The sequence below is a fragment of the Sparus aurata genome, chromosome 16 (genome assembly GCF_900880675.1).
Source record: "Sparus aurata chromosome 16, fSpaAur1.1, whole genome shotgun sequence".
Lineage (NCBI taxonomy): Eukaryota > Metazoa > Chordata > Actinopteri > Spariformes > Sparidae > Sparus > Sparus aurata.
In genome coordinates this window covers 11,851,176-11,870,604 of record NC_044202.1, presented here as the reverse complement: position 1 = coordinate 11,870,604, position 19,429 = coordinate 11,851,176, and the positions used below count along the sequence as shown (strand labels likewise).

At 43.2% G+C, this 19,429-nt stretch overlaps 2 protein-coding genes across 3 annotated transcripts; both read left to right on the top strand.

The window, feature by feature from the left end:
- Nucleotides 1-2,207: 2,207 nt before the first annotated feature.
- Nucleotides 2,208-8,413, top strand: vgll2b (vestigial-like family member 2b). Its single transcript, XM_030443188.1, has 4 exons — nt 2,208-2,542; nt 2,990-3,335; nt 5,400-5,864; nt 7,227-8,413. The coding sequence occupies exons 1-4, from the start codon at nt 2,456-2,458 to the stop codon at nt 7,268-7,270; spliced, it is 942 nt and encodes a 313-aa protein (XP_030299048.1). The 5' UTR covers nt 2,208-2,455; the 3' UTR covers nt 7,271-8,413.
- Nucleotides 8,414-13,340: 4,927 nt separating this feature from the next.
- Nucleotides 13,341-16,784, top strand: ctsl.1 (cathepsin L.1). Of its 2 annotated transcripts, none has more exons than XM_030443086.1 (9): nt 13,341-13,493; nt 13,766-13,866; nt 14,292-14,434; nt 14,542-14,739; nt 14,830-15,021; nt 15,347-15,512; nt 15,752-15,857; nt 16,368-16,471; nt 16,592-16,784. In XM_030443086.1, exons 2-8 carry the CDS (start codon nt 13,767-13,769, stop codon nt 16,465-16,467), a joined length of 1,005 nt encoding a protein of 334 aa, XP_030298946.1. In that variant the 5' UTR covers nt 13,341-13,493; nt 13,766; the 3' UTR covers nt 16,468-16,471; nt 16,592-16,784. The 2 variants fall into 2 exon arrangements, with proteins under 2 accessions (XP_030298946.1, XP_030298947.1); XM_030443087.1 differs by having other exon boundaries at nt 13,425-13,489.
- The last annotated feature ends 2,645 nt before the right edge of the window (nt 16,785-19,429 follow it).

Below are 19,429 nucleotides of genomic sequence, written 5' to 3'. Positions count from 1 at the left end.
ACTATTAATGGTGGTGTTGCAATGTGAATAGTGGTCTAAATAAAACCAGGTTGCCATTACTACCGCAACTGGCCCTGCAACATCTCAGCCAATCAGAGACTTTCCCTGGTCAGTCCTCTTTCAACAGAGGCGGGGCCTAGATGTGCTGCAAGGGTCACAAGGAGTGATGTAACCCGTGTTTATTTTCAGCATATACACGTAAATGTAGACACAGGGACACCTCCACACACACACACACACACACACACACACACACACACAAACACATACACACAAGTACACAACACTTGCACATACTGTTCTGTACATGCAAAGATTTTAGCATGCACAGTTGAGTATCCTTGACAAACACAAAAGTGCTGACCCACTTGTCGGTAGTTTTTAAACGTGGGATCTCTGCCATGTTTCTGCAGGCTGTTTGTCTCTCTTGTCCTATTCCTAGTTTGGTCAGTTGATGACAAGTGCCATGGCTTGTACGTGCACACAATTGACAGTAGGGGGGTGGAAGTTCTGGGGGGGCAACACAGGGCGATCAAATGGAGAAAAGGTGTGCGTATCACCGGGGAGGACAAGCGGGAGGGAGAGGCAGAGACGGAAAGATAGACAGAGACACAGAGAGAAAATGTAGTCATAGCCATTAATACCAATAGTGGCCTCCCTTCCCTTCTGTCAGCTGCAGCTGTTGATCACGCTGGTGTAACACTGAGCTTTCTAGCATTGCATCACTCTCTTTCTCCGTGACTCCAATTCTGGCCTGCATTACACTGCATATATATGGATCGAGTGGCACATATTGCACAGCATGCTGCGAGGGTAGTGGACTGAAGTAGGAGTAGTGCCCCACTAGTGTTGAGATTGTGGATTTAAACACTTAAATCTATTCCTTAAAGTGTTTTTTGGCAACTGACACCCTCTGTTGAGGCTATATGCAACACAAAACCATGCAATTTACAGTATAATGTTGCAGTGCTGTGCTGCAAAACCCGTTTATCGAGACCGTGGTACAAGAGGTCAAAGAACCACAGCGCTGCATGTCCGCTTTATCCAATGCTATTTAAGAGCGTGTTCGATTCATTAGCATGCCATTAACCTGCCACCAGTCATTCATACTATGTGTGATGTATGCATAGCGAGCTGTTGGTCATGTTCCCCATCTAGGGAACGCAGCAGAGGGACGATGTAACTTCCCGAGGAGCTCGTCCACTCGCATACATCAGAGACATTCCACCTCATCTGACACTCGTCCATGGAATTCTGCAAATTTTCCACACTATTCTCCCAGGCACATAGGCAAGTGCCTGTCAAAAAGACTGGCATGCCCAAACATAGGACACCTGTAAAGCTTTAAAACAGGAAAACTAAACTACACTTTCTGGAGAATGTATCTAATTTGTTTTTATTTTTTATTTTTTTATCAAGATTAATGTTTAAACGTGGTATTTTTATGTCATTTTGTGCATGATGTATGATGATTTCTGTACTCCGGCTGTGTTTGTGATTGTCATCGGGTATGTTTGTGTGTGTGTGTGAAAATATCTTTTTGTTTGCACTGCTGATAGGTGATAATTTGTCATAGATTTGTGCAGAGTCCCTTTCTCCTCTCTGTTGGTATGACCGGTGTATGCAACCTATAGTTGACACCTATGTGTCATTCTGGGAACACACTAAATACTTCAGATGACTTCAGGGTTTACTTGGCAACCAACGGCTGTTTTAAGACCATGGATACACTTCCAGCTTTGGACTGAACACAAAGTTTTGTCGGTGTCCACACACGGTACATGGAAAGAAATAAAAAGTCACTGTATTGCATGTATTATGTGCTCATTGTGACGGCTCCATGACTTCATCCAGATCTATTTGTGGTAGCCGGCTGACTTTCAATTTAACCTTTATTTTACACAGGATGAAGAAGTTGTGGAGCCACGATTGGTCACAGGTGTTTTCTTTCTAGAAAACACTTAGGCTCATTAGAAAATACATTTCAACATGATTTACACCTATACTTTCTCTCTCTCTGCCTACCTATCTATCTATTCAATAATTACAGCTATCATCAGTGTATTTTCAACGCCAAAAGGAAACAATCCTCTCAATCAATAATCTGCCATACATGTCGTGTGATAGTGGGGGTGTGTCGGGGGGGGCTGCTGCCTGGTGAAGGTGGGAGGGATTGACACAGAGATGTACAGGACAGGACACCCTCATGCTTGCTCCATAAACCTCACCACATTTTGCTGCCGCAGCTGTCGTGGCGCACGCAGGGAGCAGGAGAGGTGCGCTCCTTTCTATTGGCGGTGACTATGTCGAGTCTGGCGAGGGCTTTTTCCACACTGATCAGCGGTCAGACGAGCGCGTTTCTCTTCGGCTAAAAGACAAGCCCGGAATGTTGTCTCCCCTCTTTCTCGCAGCAAGGTCGGTTTCCACAGAACAGTGAGGACGCCGCTCATTTACCATGAGCTGTTTGGATGTTATGTACCCAGCCTATGGACATTACGCACCGTACGCAACGACTGCTCCTGCTTTTATCAGTAGCTTACAGGTAGGAAGTGAGCGAATGTTCAAATGTTCCTGTCATACATCTTTTTTTTTGTGATTTCCAGTGTTAGCGAGGAGATGGGTGGTTGATATGAGGAGCAACTATTAGGCTGGTTTACGCAACTTGTGCGTAAAAGCAAAGAACTGATGGAAACGTTGCCGCATGTATTTCTGAAATCGTTGTAATGCTGGATGAGCAATTTTTCCTCATTTAATGGGTCATTTATGGGCATCCATATTTGCAGAGCTGTTTGTGTTTTAACAATCACAGAAGTCATTCTGCACCCACACAAGTCATATGTTGACGCGCGCGCACTGCTCGGTTGCGCGCACATGCCCGTGCTGCCACACACAAAGAAAAACATTATGTCAAAAATGTCTCACAGGCAGCTCTGGGACTGTCCTCTGCAACACCTGTCTCAACCCCCCTCTCTCTGACACCCCCTCGCAGGCTCCCACAGGTCTGAGCAGAACTTCTTCTCTCTGCCGGGATTTTATGGACACTCCCAGGGGTCCCGAGGGGATGTCTGGGGGCCCGGGCCCCGGAGGATCAACTTCCTCCTCGTCTTCATCCAGCTCTTCCTCATCCTCTTTCACGCCTGCGGCTTTGAGGCCAGACGAGGGCCCCAAGGAGAAGGTGGAGGCCCCCGAGGCAGAGTATCTGACTTCTCGCTGTGTCCTCTTCACCTACTACCAGGGGGACATCAGTAGTGTGGTGGACGAGCACTTCTCCAGGGCCCTCAGCACCTACATGGACGGAGAGGGCAAACGACGGGCATCAGACCCACAGGGCACAGGTAGACCAAATTGTCCATGTGTGAAGACTATTCATACGATTAAAGCACACACCTGTCAGTGTATACGCAGTGAACTTTCAAAGACATGCTACCCATTCATTGTAATGGAGGGATTCAAAAATTCCAGTATAGAAGGATCTATTGGCATGAATGTATTATGATATTCATCATTATGTTTTCATTCATGTATAGTCACTGGAACTTTAATAAAAACTACAGATTTGAGTTGGCTACACCCCACGGTGTAATGATAAGCACAAACTCCGTTAAATCTCACGTCCAGTGTGCGAACATAAAGAAAACAATCGCCATTTTATTACACAAAAACATTAAAGGTGCAATATGTCTGAATTGGCCACCTGTCAAATCCATACTCCACACACATAGGGGGCAGTATATCACCAGAGTGTAGCTGGTTCGAACATTGAGAGTGATACTAACTAACTTTCCTGAAAAACAATACTGTATTTTTTCAAATTCTGTTGCTACTTTTAGATCGTTTTTGATCGTTTTCAACATATTTTTTTATTTATTTTTTTACATATTGCCACTTAAAACTATTTTTTTAATCGTAAAACATAATTAGGGTACTGGTGGTCTGAGTGTTAATGCACAAGTTAAGCTGAGAGAGAGTCACACCGGCCTGCTGAATGTTGGGTGAACTGAGTGTTGGCTGGTTATGTGCACTGCAGTTTCATAATTTCCATTTATCAATGTGAGCACAGGTGCCACAGTTGTCTTTTGAGGCCACACAGAGTGAGCTGACAGTTCTGCAGAGCACAGCAGAGCGTCAGACAGGTGATGTGATCTGGTGACAGGACTTAAGAGCTGCTCGTTGGGACTGTTGTCCCCGGAGAGGTCGGGGAGCAGGGTTCAGGGGTCATGAAGGTCAGGAGCTGTTGGGAGTCAAAGGGACTTCTTTCACTCTGGTTAGGGTAACAAATAAGGGAAAAGGAAGAGAAGACATTCACACCTAGATTTGTTTTTAGCTTTTGCGGCGAAAAAATCTCCCAAAATGTATTAAAGTCAACTTTTAGAGTTCAGTTGTTGCATGGTCTTGAGTGCTTTGGCAACCTTTTGGACACTCCTTCCACCAGCAGCCTGCAGACGTCTCTTGGATATCCATGTAGGGCCTATAGCCTCTCCTCTCTCCCTCTGTCTGCTGTCGCTGTTAGTCTCTTTCCTAGTTCAGTCGGACGTCTTCATTTCGGCACTAACACACGCTTCCTGCCTCACAACAGATGCTATGTTTATACATGGCCGTAAGCGCACAGCCTCGCCGACGTATCCCCTTCAAACGTCTCCGCGGCTGCCATTCTGACTCTCGCTCCAGCTCTTGCCCCACAATGGGTGCTCAGTCAGTTGCCCGCCCGCCTGCCCCGTCAGATTTATACACGCTGTAGTCGGTGGGATAAGGGAAACACTACCTCTCAGGGTGCTGCGTGGTGTCTGTTTTCAGGGGGAATATCTAAATATAAAAGTATACTGCCAGAAAACATATAATGGCTCGCTGACATTCTGTCAAGGGCGAGGAGAGGGGGGAGCAGAGAAAACAACAGGTGGGGGTGCAGGAGACAGAGGAGAGGGGCGGTGGGCGCTAGCAAAGGGTTGCATGTCTGAGTGTGTGCGTGTGCATGAGTGTGTTGTGAGACTTTCAGAAGTACCGGGCTGACATGAGAGTGAGAGATGTCACCACAGCCAGTGATTTAAGGCCTTGGGCTCCCTCCAGGTCAGAGCGTCGGCCTTATATAGAACTCTAGGATATAGGGACGGCTCTCTTTTCTACCTTTCTCTCTGTCAATCTCTCTCTCTCTCTCTGTCTGCTAGAACGTGGTTGTGTTTATTTGTGTCTTGTTGGGGCTCCGGCTGTGTGACAGTATGATCCAATGGGGAAGATATCTGGGCTAGAGGGTGTAGCAGTCATGTGAGTGACATGGACGTTTTAGCATGGGTTGCTCCCCTCACATCGTTCGTCCCCACAAATCAAGTGATATACAACACAGTTGTGCAACTGTTTGTGACTTGGCCTAAATCCGATTGTTGTTTATCCTCCATCATCTTTAGATACCCCTTCACCGAGCAGTCGACGAAGCTTCCCCCCTTCCTTCTGGGACAGTAACTACTCCTCGCCTCAGAGTCGCTCCCACTGTGAGACGGGCGCTCCTTCCTATTCCATGGACCCATACGCTTCAGGGTTGCACCCGGGCCTGCCGCACCCACACGCTCATGCTCACCCTCACCCGCACCCGCACCCGCACGCTCATCCTCACTCCCACCCTCACCCGCCAGAAAGCTGGGCATATCCCCAGGCCCAGGCCTACGGACCCCCGAGGCCTCTCCACGAACTGTACTCAACGTCTGCTTTGGAGCCCCACTACGGGCCCCTGCTCATGCCCACGGTGAGGCCACCTCATCTCCCTACCTTGCCAAGCCACTATGAGGTGAGCAAGCTGGAGCCCACTGCGTCCTGGCCGAGCCTGCTTCAACCTGCAGATGTCAGCCAGTCGCTGGCACTCAACATGGATGCAGGTAACCACACGACTGTGTCAGGCTTTTTCCAATGCTGTTTGGACAATAAAAATGTTCTTTTATTTACAGTGTAGAAAAAAAGGGAAATGGAAAGTTTGGATCATCTTATAGATACAATACTTTGAGAAACTGATGCTTTTTTTTTCTTAATCTGTAAATTGTGTCAAGTATTGAATATAATAAAAGAACACTTAACCCATGTTGTCCACAGTAGAAGTTTATCATCCCCTTTACGGCACTTAAAATACTATCTAAGCTGAGCACATCCGTTGAAATAGCATGAATAATACATCCTTTTAATTGTTTGTCACAAGGGACCATTGAAATCTGTATTTCCTTGTGTAATTCTGACAAAATAAACAATGATTAACACAACATATTTGAACTAAATAGCTGTATCTCAAAACTAAAATAAGTTATATTACATTCTTGGTAGCAACGGATTCCAGCAACTTAAATTTCAATAATATGTACTTTAATCCAGTGTAAATGTCAAATTTAGCAGGTCAAATGAGTGTTAAAACTTTATTCATGTGATTTTTTGCATTCAACATTTCCTCCAGTTAAAGGTCCAATGTGTATGAATTATAGATCAAAATGTTCAAAAATTAATCTAAATAATCCCCAGCATGTGAAGAAACATCAGCATGTATCCGTGACTGTGTCTTCTGTTGACGAGAGAGAGACACATAGGTTAGCATGCTAATGAGCTAGCTCCAGGGTTGTCAAACCTGTTTCTCCCAGCGGTCCAAAGCTCCGAGCGGTGTGATCACCAACACTGGGTAAAAAGCAAACAGTCATGGATGTATGAAAAGGATACAGCTGGCAGCAGTTAGCAATTATTCTAGTGACTGACTTGTTCATCGTATGAACTCAGACCTTAGGCCTTTTATGTTTAGCAAATATTATGTTTCCACCTGTAACAGAAGAAATTCTGTGATGCTTTTCCTTAAACTAATTACTACATCCAGCAATTAGTCATTAATAGGCTAAAATTGGTCAGTGCACCAATTTTGCTTTTACATGTTACATTAATTGGCTCAAACACAGAGGAACTTGTGCCTCCCGACAGCCCTTCACACAAATAAAGACACTCTTGCACACACATCAACTTTCAACCTTTGTGATATCCTCTTTAGGAAATGCAGATGCATACAGGTGTGATGCCATAGACACTCCCACCGTCCTCTTACACAAACACAGACACACAGACACACACACAGACACACACACACACACAATACATCATAATCATCACAGAAGCTCCTCTAAAACAGGATGTTTGGCAAAAGTAGGCTCCATGACAACCTGTGTTCTGTCGTCCGCCATTGTTCTCATTGTTTCCTTGTCCTTTTTTCTCAGGCCTCCAGCAGCACAAGAAAGGCAAGGAGCTGTACTGGTTCTAACGAGCCCTTCAGTCACATTGACCAGCCATTACCAGATCCAATTAGTCCCTGGACCTGCTCCGCTATTGAGGCAGCGTGTCCCTTTATCCCCCCCCCACCCTCCCACCTCCTCTCTCTCTCTCTCACACACACACACACACACACACACACACACACACACACACACACAAACACATGCACACACTCATCCCCATCCATCCACCCTCTCCTCTCTCTGCTCCTGGCCTCCCCTGCCAGTATACAGCCTTGCTCCAGGTCGACGTGTGTGCACCATGGAGATAAAGCAGAGCAAGGGACAGAAAGGGAAGAGCGAGAGAGTGTCACTGGCTATAATCTGTGCTGTTACTCGCATCTCTCTCTCTCTCTCTCCCTTCTCTCTCCTGACGCTGCTGGTGCAGCACAGACCTTGGCGAGGTGCGAGCCACAGTGACCTGTTTGGACTGAGACAGACGGGATCACAACAGACTTTTGCAGAGGACAGAGAGATAGAGGGATGAATGTGGGGACTAGGGGATGGATAGTGGTGAGCAGGGATTCCCTCCAACGTCCCTGGTTATCTCTGTCTCATGCTCTTTGTTTGTACAGTGGTCGTCATCATCCACTTATCTGCATCGCACAAATGCAACATGAGGCGATAAACAGGAGCAGCAATTATGGCGGGCTGTGCTTTGTGACTGTCGTCATGATGCCTTTTTATTTTTGGTTGTTATGATTTCATTTTGTCCTCTGAAATAAAGTGTTTCTATTTATTGGTGTTCATGTGCATTTCTAAAAATGTTTGGTTAGGCCAGTGTTCCGAAAAATGATCGTGATTCAGTTTATTTTGTTTTCTAAAGAGAGCGTGTCGACGGAGGGGTTTCTCATGTATGTATGATGGAATCTTTTGTGGACAACAAAGGTCAAAAACATGTCAAAGGTGTGATCAGTTCAACAAGTTTTGTTGTTGTTGCTGTTGCTCTGAACAGACTCAGAGATTGTGTTTCACTGTGATGATGCTGTTCCATTGAAGTCCTCTGTGTCGCTCTTGGATGTTTTGAATTTGGACTTCAAATATTTAATACTTTTGAATTTTTACGTGTGTGTGTCGGTTCTCAAATTTGTGTCCAAGAAGATTGTGATGTCAATAAATATTTTTTTGGTAAATTGCCCCTTCTTCAAATCGCAGCTGCCATAAGGTTCAATTTTGCCCGCCAACTGTTTCTCGAGAAAAATTTTATCCTAATTAAACATAGAAATATATGACATGAATCGCTGTTCATGCTGTCTAATTTTTTAACGCAGAATTGCCCTTTAAAGGGGCTCTATGTAACAATTCATAGTAATGTACATATATCAAAGCTGCTGTAAGTGATATACAGTATTTTTAATTTAAATACGTGTTAAATAGCTCTATATTCCAGGGATTACTGCCGGAATATAGAGCTATTTAACACGTATTTAAATAAAAAATACTGTAACAGTATGTCGGTTCAGTTACCCATGTCTCTTCTCCCTCTGCTCATGCAGTAAAAGAGAAAATACTCGTTGTGGTATTCCTGCCCACTCTATCCAATCAGGACGGAGCGCTCCATGAAGAGGCGGTCCTGTCTGTTGAGAGCAGGATCCTCCCGTTTGCTGCTATGTGTGGTGATTACTGCTAATATGATAAACTCCTAATTACAGACATTAACATTCGATTCAAGAAGATGGTCTCAGTATTGGACAGAACACACCTGATATACAATTAAGGCCTAATTAAGCTCAGCCTCTCATCCCCACACTCTGTATCGATGTGTGGATATTTTAGTAGCCCTATGAATCGTAGCGACAGTAGCACCACCAGATGTGATCGAGGGTTACGCCATGCAACTCGTCTTATTCGAGAGGCCTTCCATTTGAATTCCTGCTCGCATTCACACTTTGTCACCTATAAAGTGGGAACGAGTGGTGAATGCCAGCAATGTGTAACCGGAGAAGGGGCCAGCCATCCCAGCTATGCACCAAATGTTGCTGTGTTATTGATCCGATAATCAGATTATGTGCTAAGGTATGCCAGTCTGGGCCACTGTCGCAATTTAGCGGCTGTTATGCGTGACCTCCGCTAGAGAGCAGCCAACTATGTGATTGGCTCTAAGCTGAGGAATCATGTAGAGTAATGAAATTATAAGAGTTTACCAGGGAGAGGGTCCATTGCCAAGCAGCCCACTCTGCCTCTTCACACTAGTATTGTCACTGGGTCAGAGGGTTTCCTTTTCACACAGGATCCTTCAGGATCTTCTCCGCAGTTCGCATGCACCCACAGCTATTGTCACATTATATCACTTAGATGTTTATAAATCCACATGGCGTTGATAATCGCCATGTGTGACCATCATACTGTATGGAGGAGCTAATTGTTTTACAAGCTTAATCATTATGCTGATCATATTGCACTGATTAATTCAGCGTAGCGTTCAATTTACAGAGGAAGCAGCGTAAAAAAGTACTTCAATTACTTAGAAGGACTTAATGTTATTACTGACATGCAACTGAATGTGTGGGAGCAATGTGAACATATGGGCCGACGAGACGTATAAGCGAAGCCTGAGGAAATGCTGCCCTCTCCTGGTGAGTTTATAACACTGCAAAAGCAGAGTATTTGACACCTCAGAGACACTCTGCCCTACAGAGGTTGAGAGCAGTAACTACAGAGGCATTGAGAGTGGTTTTAAGGTTTTAAGATCATCTATAACATTTCTTTGTTTTACTCTTTTTAGCTCATTATTAACTCATCGCCACAGGTAATGCTTTGGAGAAACTGCGGAGTCTATACGACAGAAATGTGTTCTCTCAGCCTGACCAGAAAAAGTATAGGTGGATAACCAATTAATGTGTCAGTTGTTAATGCAAGTAAAAATGCCCAACACGACGTTGGTTCCAGTGTGCAGATTTAATGTTTATCTTTGTTGTATTTGGTTGCACACTCAATATCTTTTGGTTTTGGATCGTTGCTCAAGCCAAAAAAAAAAAAGACATCTGAAGATGAAACCAGGTTCTGCGAAAGAATAACAGGTATAGTTTAATGGTTTTGGACAATCTTGTAGCCCTAATCTACAGTTAACTTATAGGAAATGAATGTACCTTCTTGTCTAGGTACTGGAACAGGATTGGTGCATTTATCATATAAGATGGCTACTTAAATAATAAGTCATGGCTCATCAGACCATATGAGTGCTGTAAGTGATGTGTCAGAAATGTTCTAGCAGACCTGTGTGACTGCCTGGCAGTTAGGAACTTCATATATGCCATAATTCTAATCATGTGTGCAGTGTGTTAATGTTATTTGACCAAAAGTAGTTTTTGGAAAATTACCCCCACCATAATATCCCCGTACACGGACAGTACCGTGGTAGACTTCAAAATGGGGAAGTCAGTGTTATCAGTCCCTAACATTAAGCAGCAGTTCCTGAGAACGGCTCATCTCATGCATGGTGTCAATGCACTGAGTCAGCTTTTACAGTAACCCAAGCCCTGTGACTGGTCAATGGTAAAAGTCATATGATAGGATGCAGATTCACACTCACACAGAATCATTTGTTTGATCATCACAACAATCAAAACAAAACTGATCAAGAACCAGTCTTACATATATTCCCTATTCTATCTGAAATAACTGTGATCCATATTGTATATTTGCCTTTGTTGACCATCCAATTTAATCAAAGTCTACATCATAAACCACTTATTGTTATAATTGTTATATTCCACTCCGCTGACTACTGTGACATTTATTCTAATCTTTTTACAAGCTGACACTTAACCTGTTAACTGACCGTATAAGGCCGTAAACAAAGGCTTCTTTTAATTGCCTTACATAACATAACCTGTCCATCCCCTGTCTTGCATTTCCGTTAGTTAGTGTGTCATTTCCAGAACTATAACCTAATGGTCATCATGGTCATGTGCAAGCCGTAGGAAACAAATAAAACACAATGACTTGCAACCAAAAGATGAGAAAGCTACACAAAGAGACCATTGAAAACTGTTTTTTTTTGTGCCATTAAACAACTGTAAATATAGTCGTATGGATAGATGTCTTTACATGCTTTATGTTAAGCTTTCTCAAGGCCACATGCACACACAAACCTTGTATTTGTATGGTGCTGTCTCATGACCCAATCCTGTCACTTGACTGTTCTTGTAAATGGTTTATAGTGCAGCAGGTAGATCACACGCTTCTATGTCTGTATAAAGTTGCACTTGGCCTTTTAGTTTCTTGATAAAACTCAATATAAGTGACTTTTTTCAGACTTCAAGGCAAGCATTTTCTGACCTTTTTTTTGAGGCAAAAACAAAAAACATCACAGAGGATTATGCAAGGAGCCGCTCGCCAACTGTAGTGGTGGAAAGTGACTGTGAAGTACTGTACTCTGCACTTAAGTACTTAAATGTTCCTTGAGTATACCAATTTCCCACTACTTTGCACCTCCTCTCTGCCACATTTCAAAGGGAAATAGTGTACTTTTTACTCTACTGCATTCATGTGAAAGCTGTCGTCACTAGTTGTTTTTCAGATTTAGATTTTACGTGGAAAAAAAAAAAAGAATCACGAGCTTGTGACATCACGTGACCTTAAAAAGCAGTGTCTGGTTGGCTCCTCTCCTCACGTTTAGACATCTGTAAGTTAACCTCTCTCCCGGTTTCATTTAAAACCTGTTCCAAGCTCAACGAGATTGAGGCATCGAGCCGTTCGCAAACGAAAGGCAAAGATTAGAAAAGTTGTGATCCTTTGGAGAGTGCCCAACCCATAGGTTGGGAACCACTGGAATCTCAACTTAACTGTACATGAAGTAGATAAATATAAATGTAAATATATCAAAAGCAGCTCTTCTGTTTCTGTTGTTGTTCTTTATGTGCCAGTGTTATTGTCTGGTAAACTATTGGCATTGTTTTTATAGGAAGGAACCCAAGCATGTGTACGAACACTGTCCCTGCCTGGTTGTAAAAACACTAGACGAGCTGATAGAGTTCAATGACATCCGTAAACTTTTAGCTTAGCTCTGAGTTTTTCTCTCTCGCCACAGCATCTTTATGGTCTCACACTGTCACGACTCGCAGGCCTTGTGACACACAAACAGACAGACAGAGAGACAACAGGCCAGCAGGAGAGAAGGACAGAGACACACACGATGTGTTAAAAGAAGAATTCACACTGTAGTTTCTATCAGGGTGAACTCACTAGTAAAGTTCCCAGCACTTGTTTCTGCTTTTATTTTCTCGTTATTCAGCCTCCTTGCGTGTTTTCGTCGGTTCAATATCAGAATAATTCTGCCAGTGCACTTCCTGACAGTGACATGCAGAACAGTCAAGCTGAAAACAGGATGTGTGCATGGAAACAGAAAGGAAATCTTGAACAACTGTCAATGGAAACACCTTCATGAATCATAAAAAGGTGGAGGAGAGTTCAATTTATCAGAATGTGTTCACAGAGTCCTTCACAGAGGTTCACATAATTCGTTTGAGTGTGTGCCTTTTGACATGGTTTCCTCGAAGTGTTTAAGCAGAAGAGAAAACACTTCAGTCAGATGTGGAGGAGTTTGATGAGGGTTTCAAATAAAACCTGATCATTCATGTAAATCAAAACAAACCTTCAGTAGGTAAGTGCCACCTACATATCCGAGAAGAAGCGCCTCCATTCTAATGCACTTTCCAGCGTGCCATACTGTAGTTACTAAGGTTACCTCCAAAACAGGTGGGCGACGCCACATGTTGGGACATGCATATGTTGTCGCATCTGTTTGTCTGTTTTACTTTTGTTTTTTTTTCTGGAGAAATCCCCATCAGTATGTGAGTGGAATCAGAGAGCACCGGAGGAAACTGAGTGTTTTTTTTTTTTACACGAAGGCATCGTGACAGCACACAGACAAACTGCTGAGTGACTGATCATGTTCTCATATAAATTTCAGTTGTTGAGAAGATAAATCATGAGCCTGATGTTCCTTCTTTTGCTGAGGTTGACAAAATGTGTTTCCCAAAATAATGGCATCATGCGAACTTCTCATAATGCATAACTCACCCAACCCTGTTTCAATGATTGACTCTGCCTTTCTCTCTCACTTTACAAGCTGCTGACAGCCACCTGACTGGACATCCAAGTCATAACTGCAGCCGGCTATAAAAGATCGCCACTCTGTCACAGCCCTGCACCACCTACAGGTTGTTATACCTCAGGCTTCACCACACATACACAAGGACATAGAGGCAGGTAAGCATAGACTACAACACACACACACACAGACAGACAGACAAGTGCACACTCTTCTTGCGCAAAGAAGAAAACAGAGTCTCATAAATAGGAGAAAGGGTTTGAGGTTGAGATAAGAGAGTGAGTCAAAGAAACCGGGCACGAGAGGTGATAGGGAACGTCACGTCAGAGAAACCTTTGCGAGGCAAAGCTGAAGTGAAAGAGTTCACTCTCAACCTGTGTGGTTTCCTGCAAGTCGCAGAGGATCTCATTTCTGCTCTGTTTTCTGTCAGGATGAAGCTGCTGCTGGTCGTAGCTGCTGTTCTGGCCGTGGCCAGCTGTGCCAGCTTCTCTCTGGAGGACCTGGAGTTCCACGCTTGGAAGCTCAAGTTTGGTGAGTTTCTCTGATTGCGGTCTGATGTCAAACACAGCAGCCTAGATCTTGTTAAGTTTAACCTGCCAGTGAAGCTCAGTGAGTGCTCATTCACAAACAGCGCAAATGTCATTGTTTAAGATAAGACAAGGTAAACTTTATTGATGCTTGACCGGAGATATTCTCATGTTATAGTGGCTTAAGAGTCCAAAGGTAAAGGAAAGAGTGACTCAGTCGGCAAGTAAAGAGGAAACAAGATTTAAAAAATTATAAAGATATAAATAAAGTACATATATGACAGTTATATACACTATCTACATCTTGATAGAGAGTCAGCTGTAGCTTATTTCAAGGCTTGCACTTTGTTTGTCAGCTAATGTCTTCACTGGAAAAGGAGTTCACTGATTAATAATTCATCCCTGATAATTTCCCTCTGTGATTCGCAGGAAGGTCCTACAGCTCTCCATCAGAGGAGGCTCAGCGTAAGCAAACCTGGCTCAACAACCGCAAACTGGTGCTGGTGCACAACATCATGGCCGATGAGGGCATCAAGTCCTACCGCCTTGGCATGACCTACTTTGCTGACATGGTATGCCAAAGGAAATGTCACCATTTGCGCCATCTGGTAGAGTACAATGACATTTTGTATAAAGACCCAGTCAAGTAACGCTCTGAATTTGTGTCCCTCTTCACCAGGAAAATGAGGAGTACAAGCGACTGATTTCCCAGGGCTGCCTGCGCTACTTCAACGCCTCTCTGCCTCGCCAGGGCTCTACCTTCCTCAGCCTGCCTGACGGCAACGACCTGCCCACCTCTGTCGACTGGAGAGAAAAGGGCTATGTCACCGATGTCAAGGATCAGAAGCAGTGCGGCTCCTGCTGGGCCTTCAGTACGGTATGTAAAAGAAATACAACAATGTCCTTTCTTTTGTTAGTGCAGGAAGCTTTACACTGGTTTTGACATCAATCCATGTGTCTCTGTCAGACTGGGTCGCTGGAGGGTCAGCACTTCAGGAAGACTGGGAAGCTGGTGTCTCTGAGCGAGCAGCAGCTGGTCGACTGCTCCACCGACTACGGCAACATGGGCTGCGATGGAGGCCTGATGGACAACGCCTTCAAGTACATCCAAGCCAACGGAGGCATAGACACTGAGGAGTCCTACCCTTATGAGGCTGAGGTAAACAGAAAAGGTCACACTGTACATAACTTTGGGCTGTTTCGACCTTAAAAATGTAAATCAACATGTAGTAGTACCATTTCTTTATTTCTGTGAAACCAATTGTTACTTTTAAGTGTAATAGAGAAAGCACTGTATGTCTCATGGCCCTCCATGTAACAGGTGTACAATACTGCCATCTTGTGGACCAAATGTAAAGTGAACCCCAAACCCTGAAACTGCCTTTTAGTGAAAAGTAATTTCATGGACTTTTGTTTCCTGATGTACTCCACTTTCATAATGTGTCCCTGTGGTAATAACTTGTCAACTTTTTCCTCGTTATTAGGACGGTCAGTGCCGTTTCAAGCCTGACTCCATTGGTGCCAAATGCACGGGCTACGTTGATGTGAAACAAGGCGATGAAGACGCCCTGCGGGAGGCTGTGGCCACCATCGGACCTGTGTCTGTGGGCATCGATGCTTCTCACGTCTCCTTCCAGCTCTATCAGTCAGGTGAACAGTTTGTTGCCTCCACTCCAAAAACATTCTTATCAACCCTGCTGGAATAACCTGCACAGACCAGCACCAAAACACAACATATGCTGGTCTTGCTGTCACCAGCAAGACCAGCATACGTTGTGTTTTGGTGCTGGTCTATGCTGTTTTTTCCAGCAGGGAAATGAAGTGGGTTCTGCTCTTCTTTTGGAATCTATCCATATGTCTGTCTAATCTGCCTTTATGTGTAATTCTAGGAATGTATGATGAGCCAGACTGCAGCAGCACAGACCTGGACCACGGCGTGCTGGCTGTGGGCTACGGCAGTGACAGCGGAAATGACTACTGGCTGGTCAAGAACAGGTACGCTGGGAAAAAAATGCTTCTCCAAAAATGAGTACAAAATAATGAGTGCAAGCAAAGAAATTGTTTAAAAACAGGCCCTTCTATCTCACCGAACTGTTACACTCTAAGTGATTCTGTCTGATATTAAGTGTAATGAGATATTTTGACTAGAAATTTGACTAAAATTGTATACTTGGTAAGATTTTGTGTTAACACCCAAATCGGTTGCTCGCATTATTAAATCATGGGCCAATCTCCTGCCAGCACTCAAACTGAAACCTAAAGTGCTGTTTTCCACCGACAGCAGCAGTAAGGCGTCTTAATTATAGCTGTGAAAATGAAGTGAAACTCACTCAGGGTGTTGTCAACTTCCCAAACTATCAATTACAAAGAATTGCAGCCATTATTTCACCTCCATCAGAACACAGATCCTTATACCTCTGCTTGCTTTTGTGGCCAATATGGTGATTATGATTCCGTTTTGTGCCGAGCAGCTGAATATTGATGGTAATTTGTGTGTGTCTGTAGCTGGGGTCTACAATGGGGAGACAAAGGATACATCATGATGAGCAGGAACAAACACAACCAGTGTGGCATCGCTACTGCAGCCAGCTACCCGCTGGTCTGAGCAGGTGAGGACAAACTCAACATCTGTCCTTCCTTTTTTGTCATGCACTTGAAGGAATGTGTGTGTGTGCAATCTAAGGGGTTTATCACCCATTAACTAGTGGCTGTTCATTGGATTTTTTCAGGGTCCATGGCTCGGCTCAGCGAGGAGGAGAACAATGGAGAACATAATTTTACTTTGATTTCATAGACTTCAAGAAACTGAGTTTTAGAACACCATGTCCGTTTGTTGTGTTTGTCCTTTTTATGAAGATTGTAAATAAATGTAAAAAAAATGTTGACTGATACTAAAAAAAATAAAGATTTGGGTATTTGTGATTTTGTTGATCTTCATTGTCCACCTTCAGATTACTGCAGATATCACCAGTGCATTGTTATTTGGCTGTAAAGATTGCAGCGTCCATTTGTTGGTCTGTCCACGCACCGATATTGTCCAGACTGACATATCTCAGTAACTATTAGATGGATTGCTGTGACATTTTGTACAGACACTCAAGTCAAATGTCAACTTAAACTGTCTGTGACAGGGTTGATATTGATTTTTAAGTGAATGTCTGCTCATTTATTGATGGTTTGCCCCCTTAAAATACCTCTAAAACCTCAGTAATCACACAAAATCTAGTGCAATCAACAGGTCAGACTTTAAGTTTGTCCAGTACTTCTGTTTCTGTTTCATTGTCAACAACACATTTCTGGAGTTTCACAGCAGATGGAGTTTTAAAACATAAAAAAACAACTGAAACAAAAACAACATAAAATGGCTCCATACAACTCATCTGGTGTAATCCAAGCTTGTGGAAGCCTCGAGATCCTGATCTGATTTGAAAAGTACGGTCGAGCTAATGCACCCACTTTAGACAAGGTGTGGGCTAACGCTTTTAGCTTAGCAGCTGCAGTGAAGATATCTGCTTAAAAAAAGGTGTAAAAAACATCTTTTCAAATCAGTTTGGGATCTCAGGGATTCTGGAGATTTGTTTGACACCGGATCAGCTGTATGGAGCCATTTCATGTCTTCTCTCAGTTGTTTTTTATGCTTTAAAAGTCTCATCTACTTCAGTCTTTTACAAGACTTCACTCGACTTTCCATCGGCATGTGGGTGAGTAAATGATGGCATTTTCATTTTTGGTTGAACATGTCCTCTAAATTGTAATTTTTTTTTGTGTGTGTAGCTTTACCAAAATCATAACAAGTCAGAGTCCACGCGTGTATCAAACAACGCTCCTGACGCATCGTATCAGTATCACTCTGCAGTTGCATGCAAATAAACAGGATGAGTTTCGCAACTGACGCTGACGATTCAGCACTGTTCATGTCAAAGTGAGTCATAGTCAAAGGTAAACATAAACTCTGGAAGGAAATGAGCCACTTGACTTTTCACTTTCCACAGAGTACAGTATAAAAGCCAATGAATATGTGCTCACATCGATACTTAATATATAAAATACAACTCCCTTAAGCGACTCAAATAGCTTGAGTTTAACCGTTTGCCCTCAGTCAAGGCTTGTGCATTCAACAATACATTGTGCTCTGTGAGTTATACATTAAAGGGGCTTTCGGCATCATAAATATACCTGCTTCAGTCAAGTTGGCTGAGAACTTTGCTTGAAGACACGTTGAGCGTTTAAAGATAACATAAATCTGGAAGCAGATTTTATCTTCATATCTTGTTTTTTTTATGTCATATCTGAATTCACTGCTTACACCAGTTGTGACTGATAAATTATTCACTAAAAACAACCTTGTTTGTTGTTCAAACAGTCTCAAGGCTCAGATATTGCGTCTGATACAGACTGTTTTTTCTGTGGCCGTCGGCCTCATAAACCTCCGGCCAAAGATAAGAGCTAAGGGCAGTGAGATTCAGAAGTGGAAAATTAATTTTGGTAAAGGAGTGTCTCCTCCTTGTTTTTGTTTTTTTTTCTTCTTTTTCTGCTGTCTTTGTACTTTTTGTTTACTTGGAAAGCATCTTAGATTTCTGTATAAGCTTCCTCTTTTCCTTTTTTTTTTTGCATTCTGTGGTTTGTTAAAGGTTATCTCAGATCCATTCTCCATATGCAGGTAGGGATGCTGCCGCAGAGAAGTAGAGGTAGAAGTGGAAACATATCCGGGCAGCGAACGTGACACGACGACAGGGCTGAAGAGCAAGTGAAATTAAACACTTCTGCGGTCAAACCTCTTGTCAGATGTGGTAAAAAAAAAAGAAGCCATTATGTATTTTGACCTCTCTTAGTGTCAGTGTATTTCACTGAGTGTCCTCTCCTCCTGTCACTTCCTCCTGTCTTGACACTTGATCCAGACATCGTTGATAATAAGCTTCCATATAAACTGCGATTACTGTGCTGCAGAAATACAGAAATGACAGAAATGTATATTTTCGTCCTTATCTTTCAAAACTGCTCATTTACCACATGATTCTGAATGTGGGAATGACTCGATCAATTACCAGAACGAAATGTGATCATAAAAATGAGTCAGATAATTGAATACGACCGCATTTTCTCTGCCTGTGATGACTTTAATGGATCCCATCTTAGAGCAACGAAATGTCACTTCCTGGAGAACGATAGTTGTTTGTTGTTTCTAATCCCCGGTTTGTTCGACACCGATGCGTTGTATTACCGTCCGGCTGCCACCCAAAGTGTCAGTGTTTGCCGTTCTGGGGATTAGACTCAACAATCAAGTATTTTTCTCTGGGAGGTTACATTTTCTGGCTTTAACTGTAGTTTCATGTCAAATTCCAGTTGCGGTTCAATTTGCAGTATTCTATGTTCGGTTCTGTTGACCTCTTTTCAGTCCTCTCTAAGCTAATATTCAATTCTCAATTTTTCGTCTTTCTTTTATTTATTTATTTTTTTTTAATACACAGTCCAGCAACTCAGGTATGTATCATCCGTTTCACCTTTTTTCTATGACACCAATTAACATCTCCCAGCAAGGTCAAGAGAGCAAACTAATATTGTTTCCA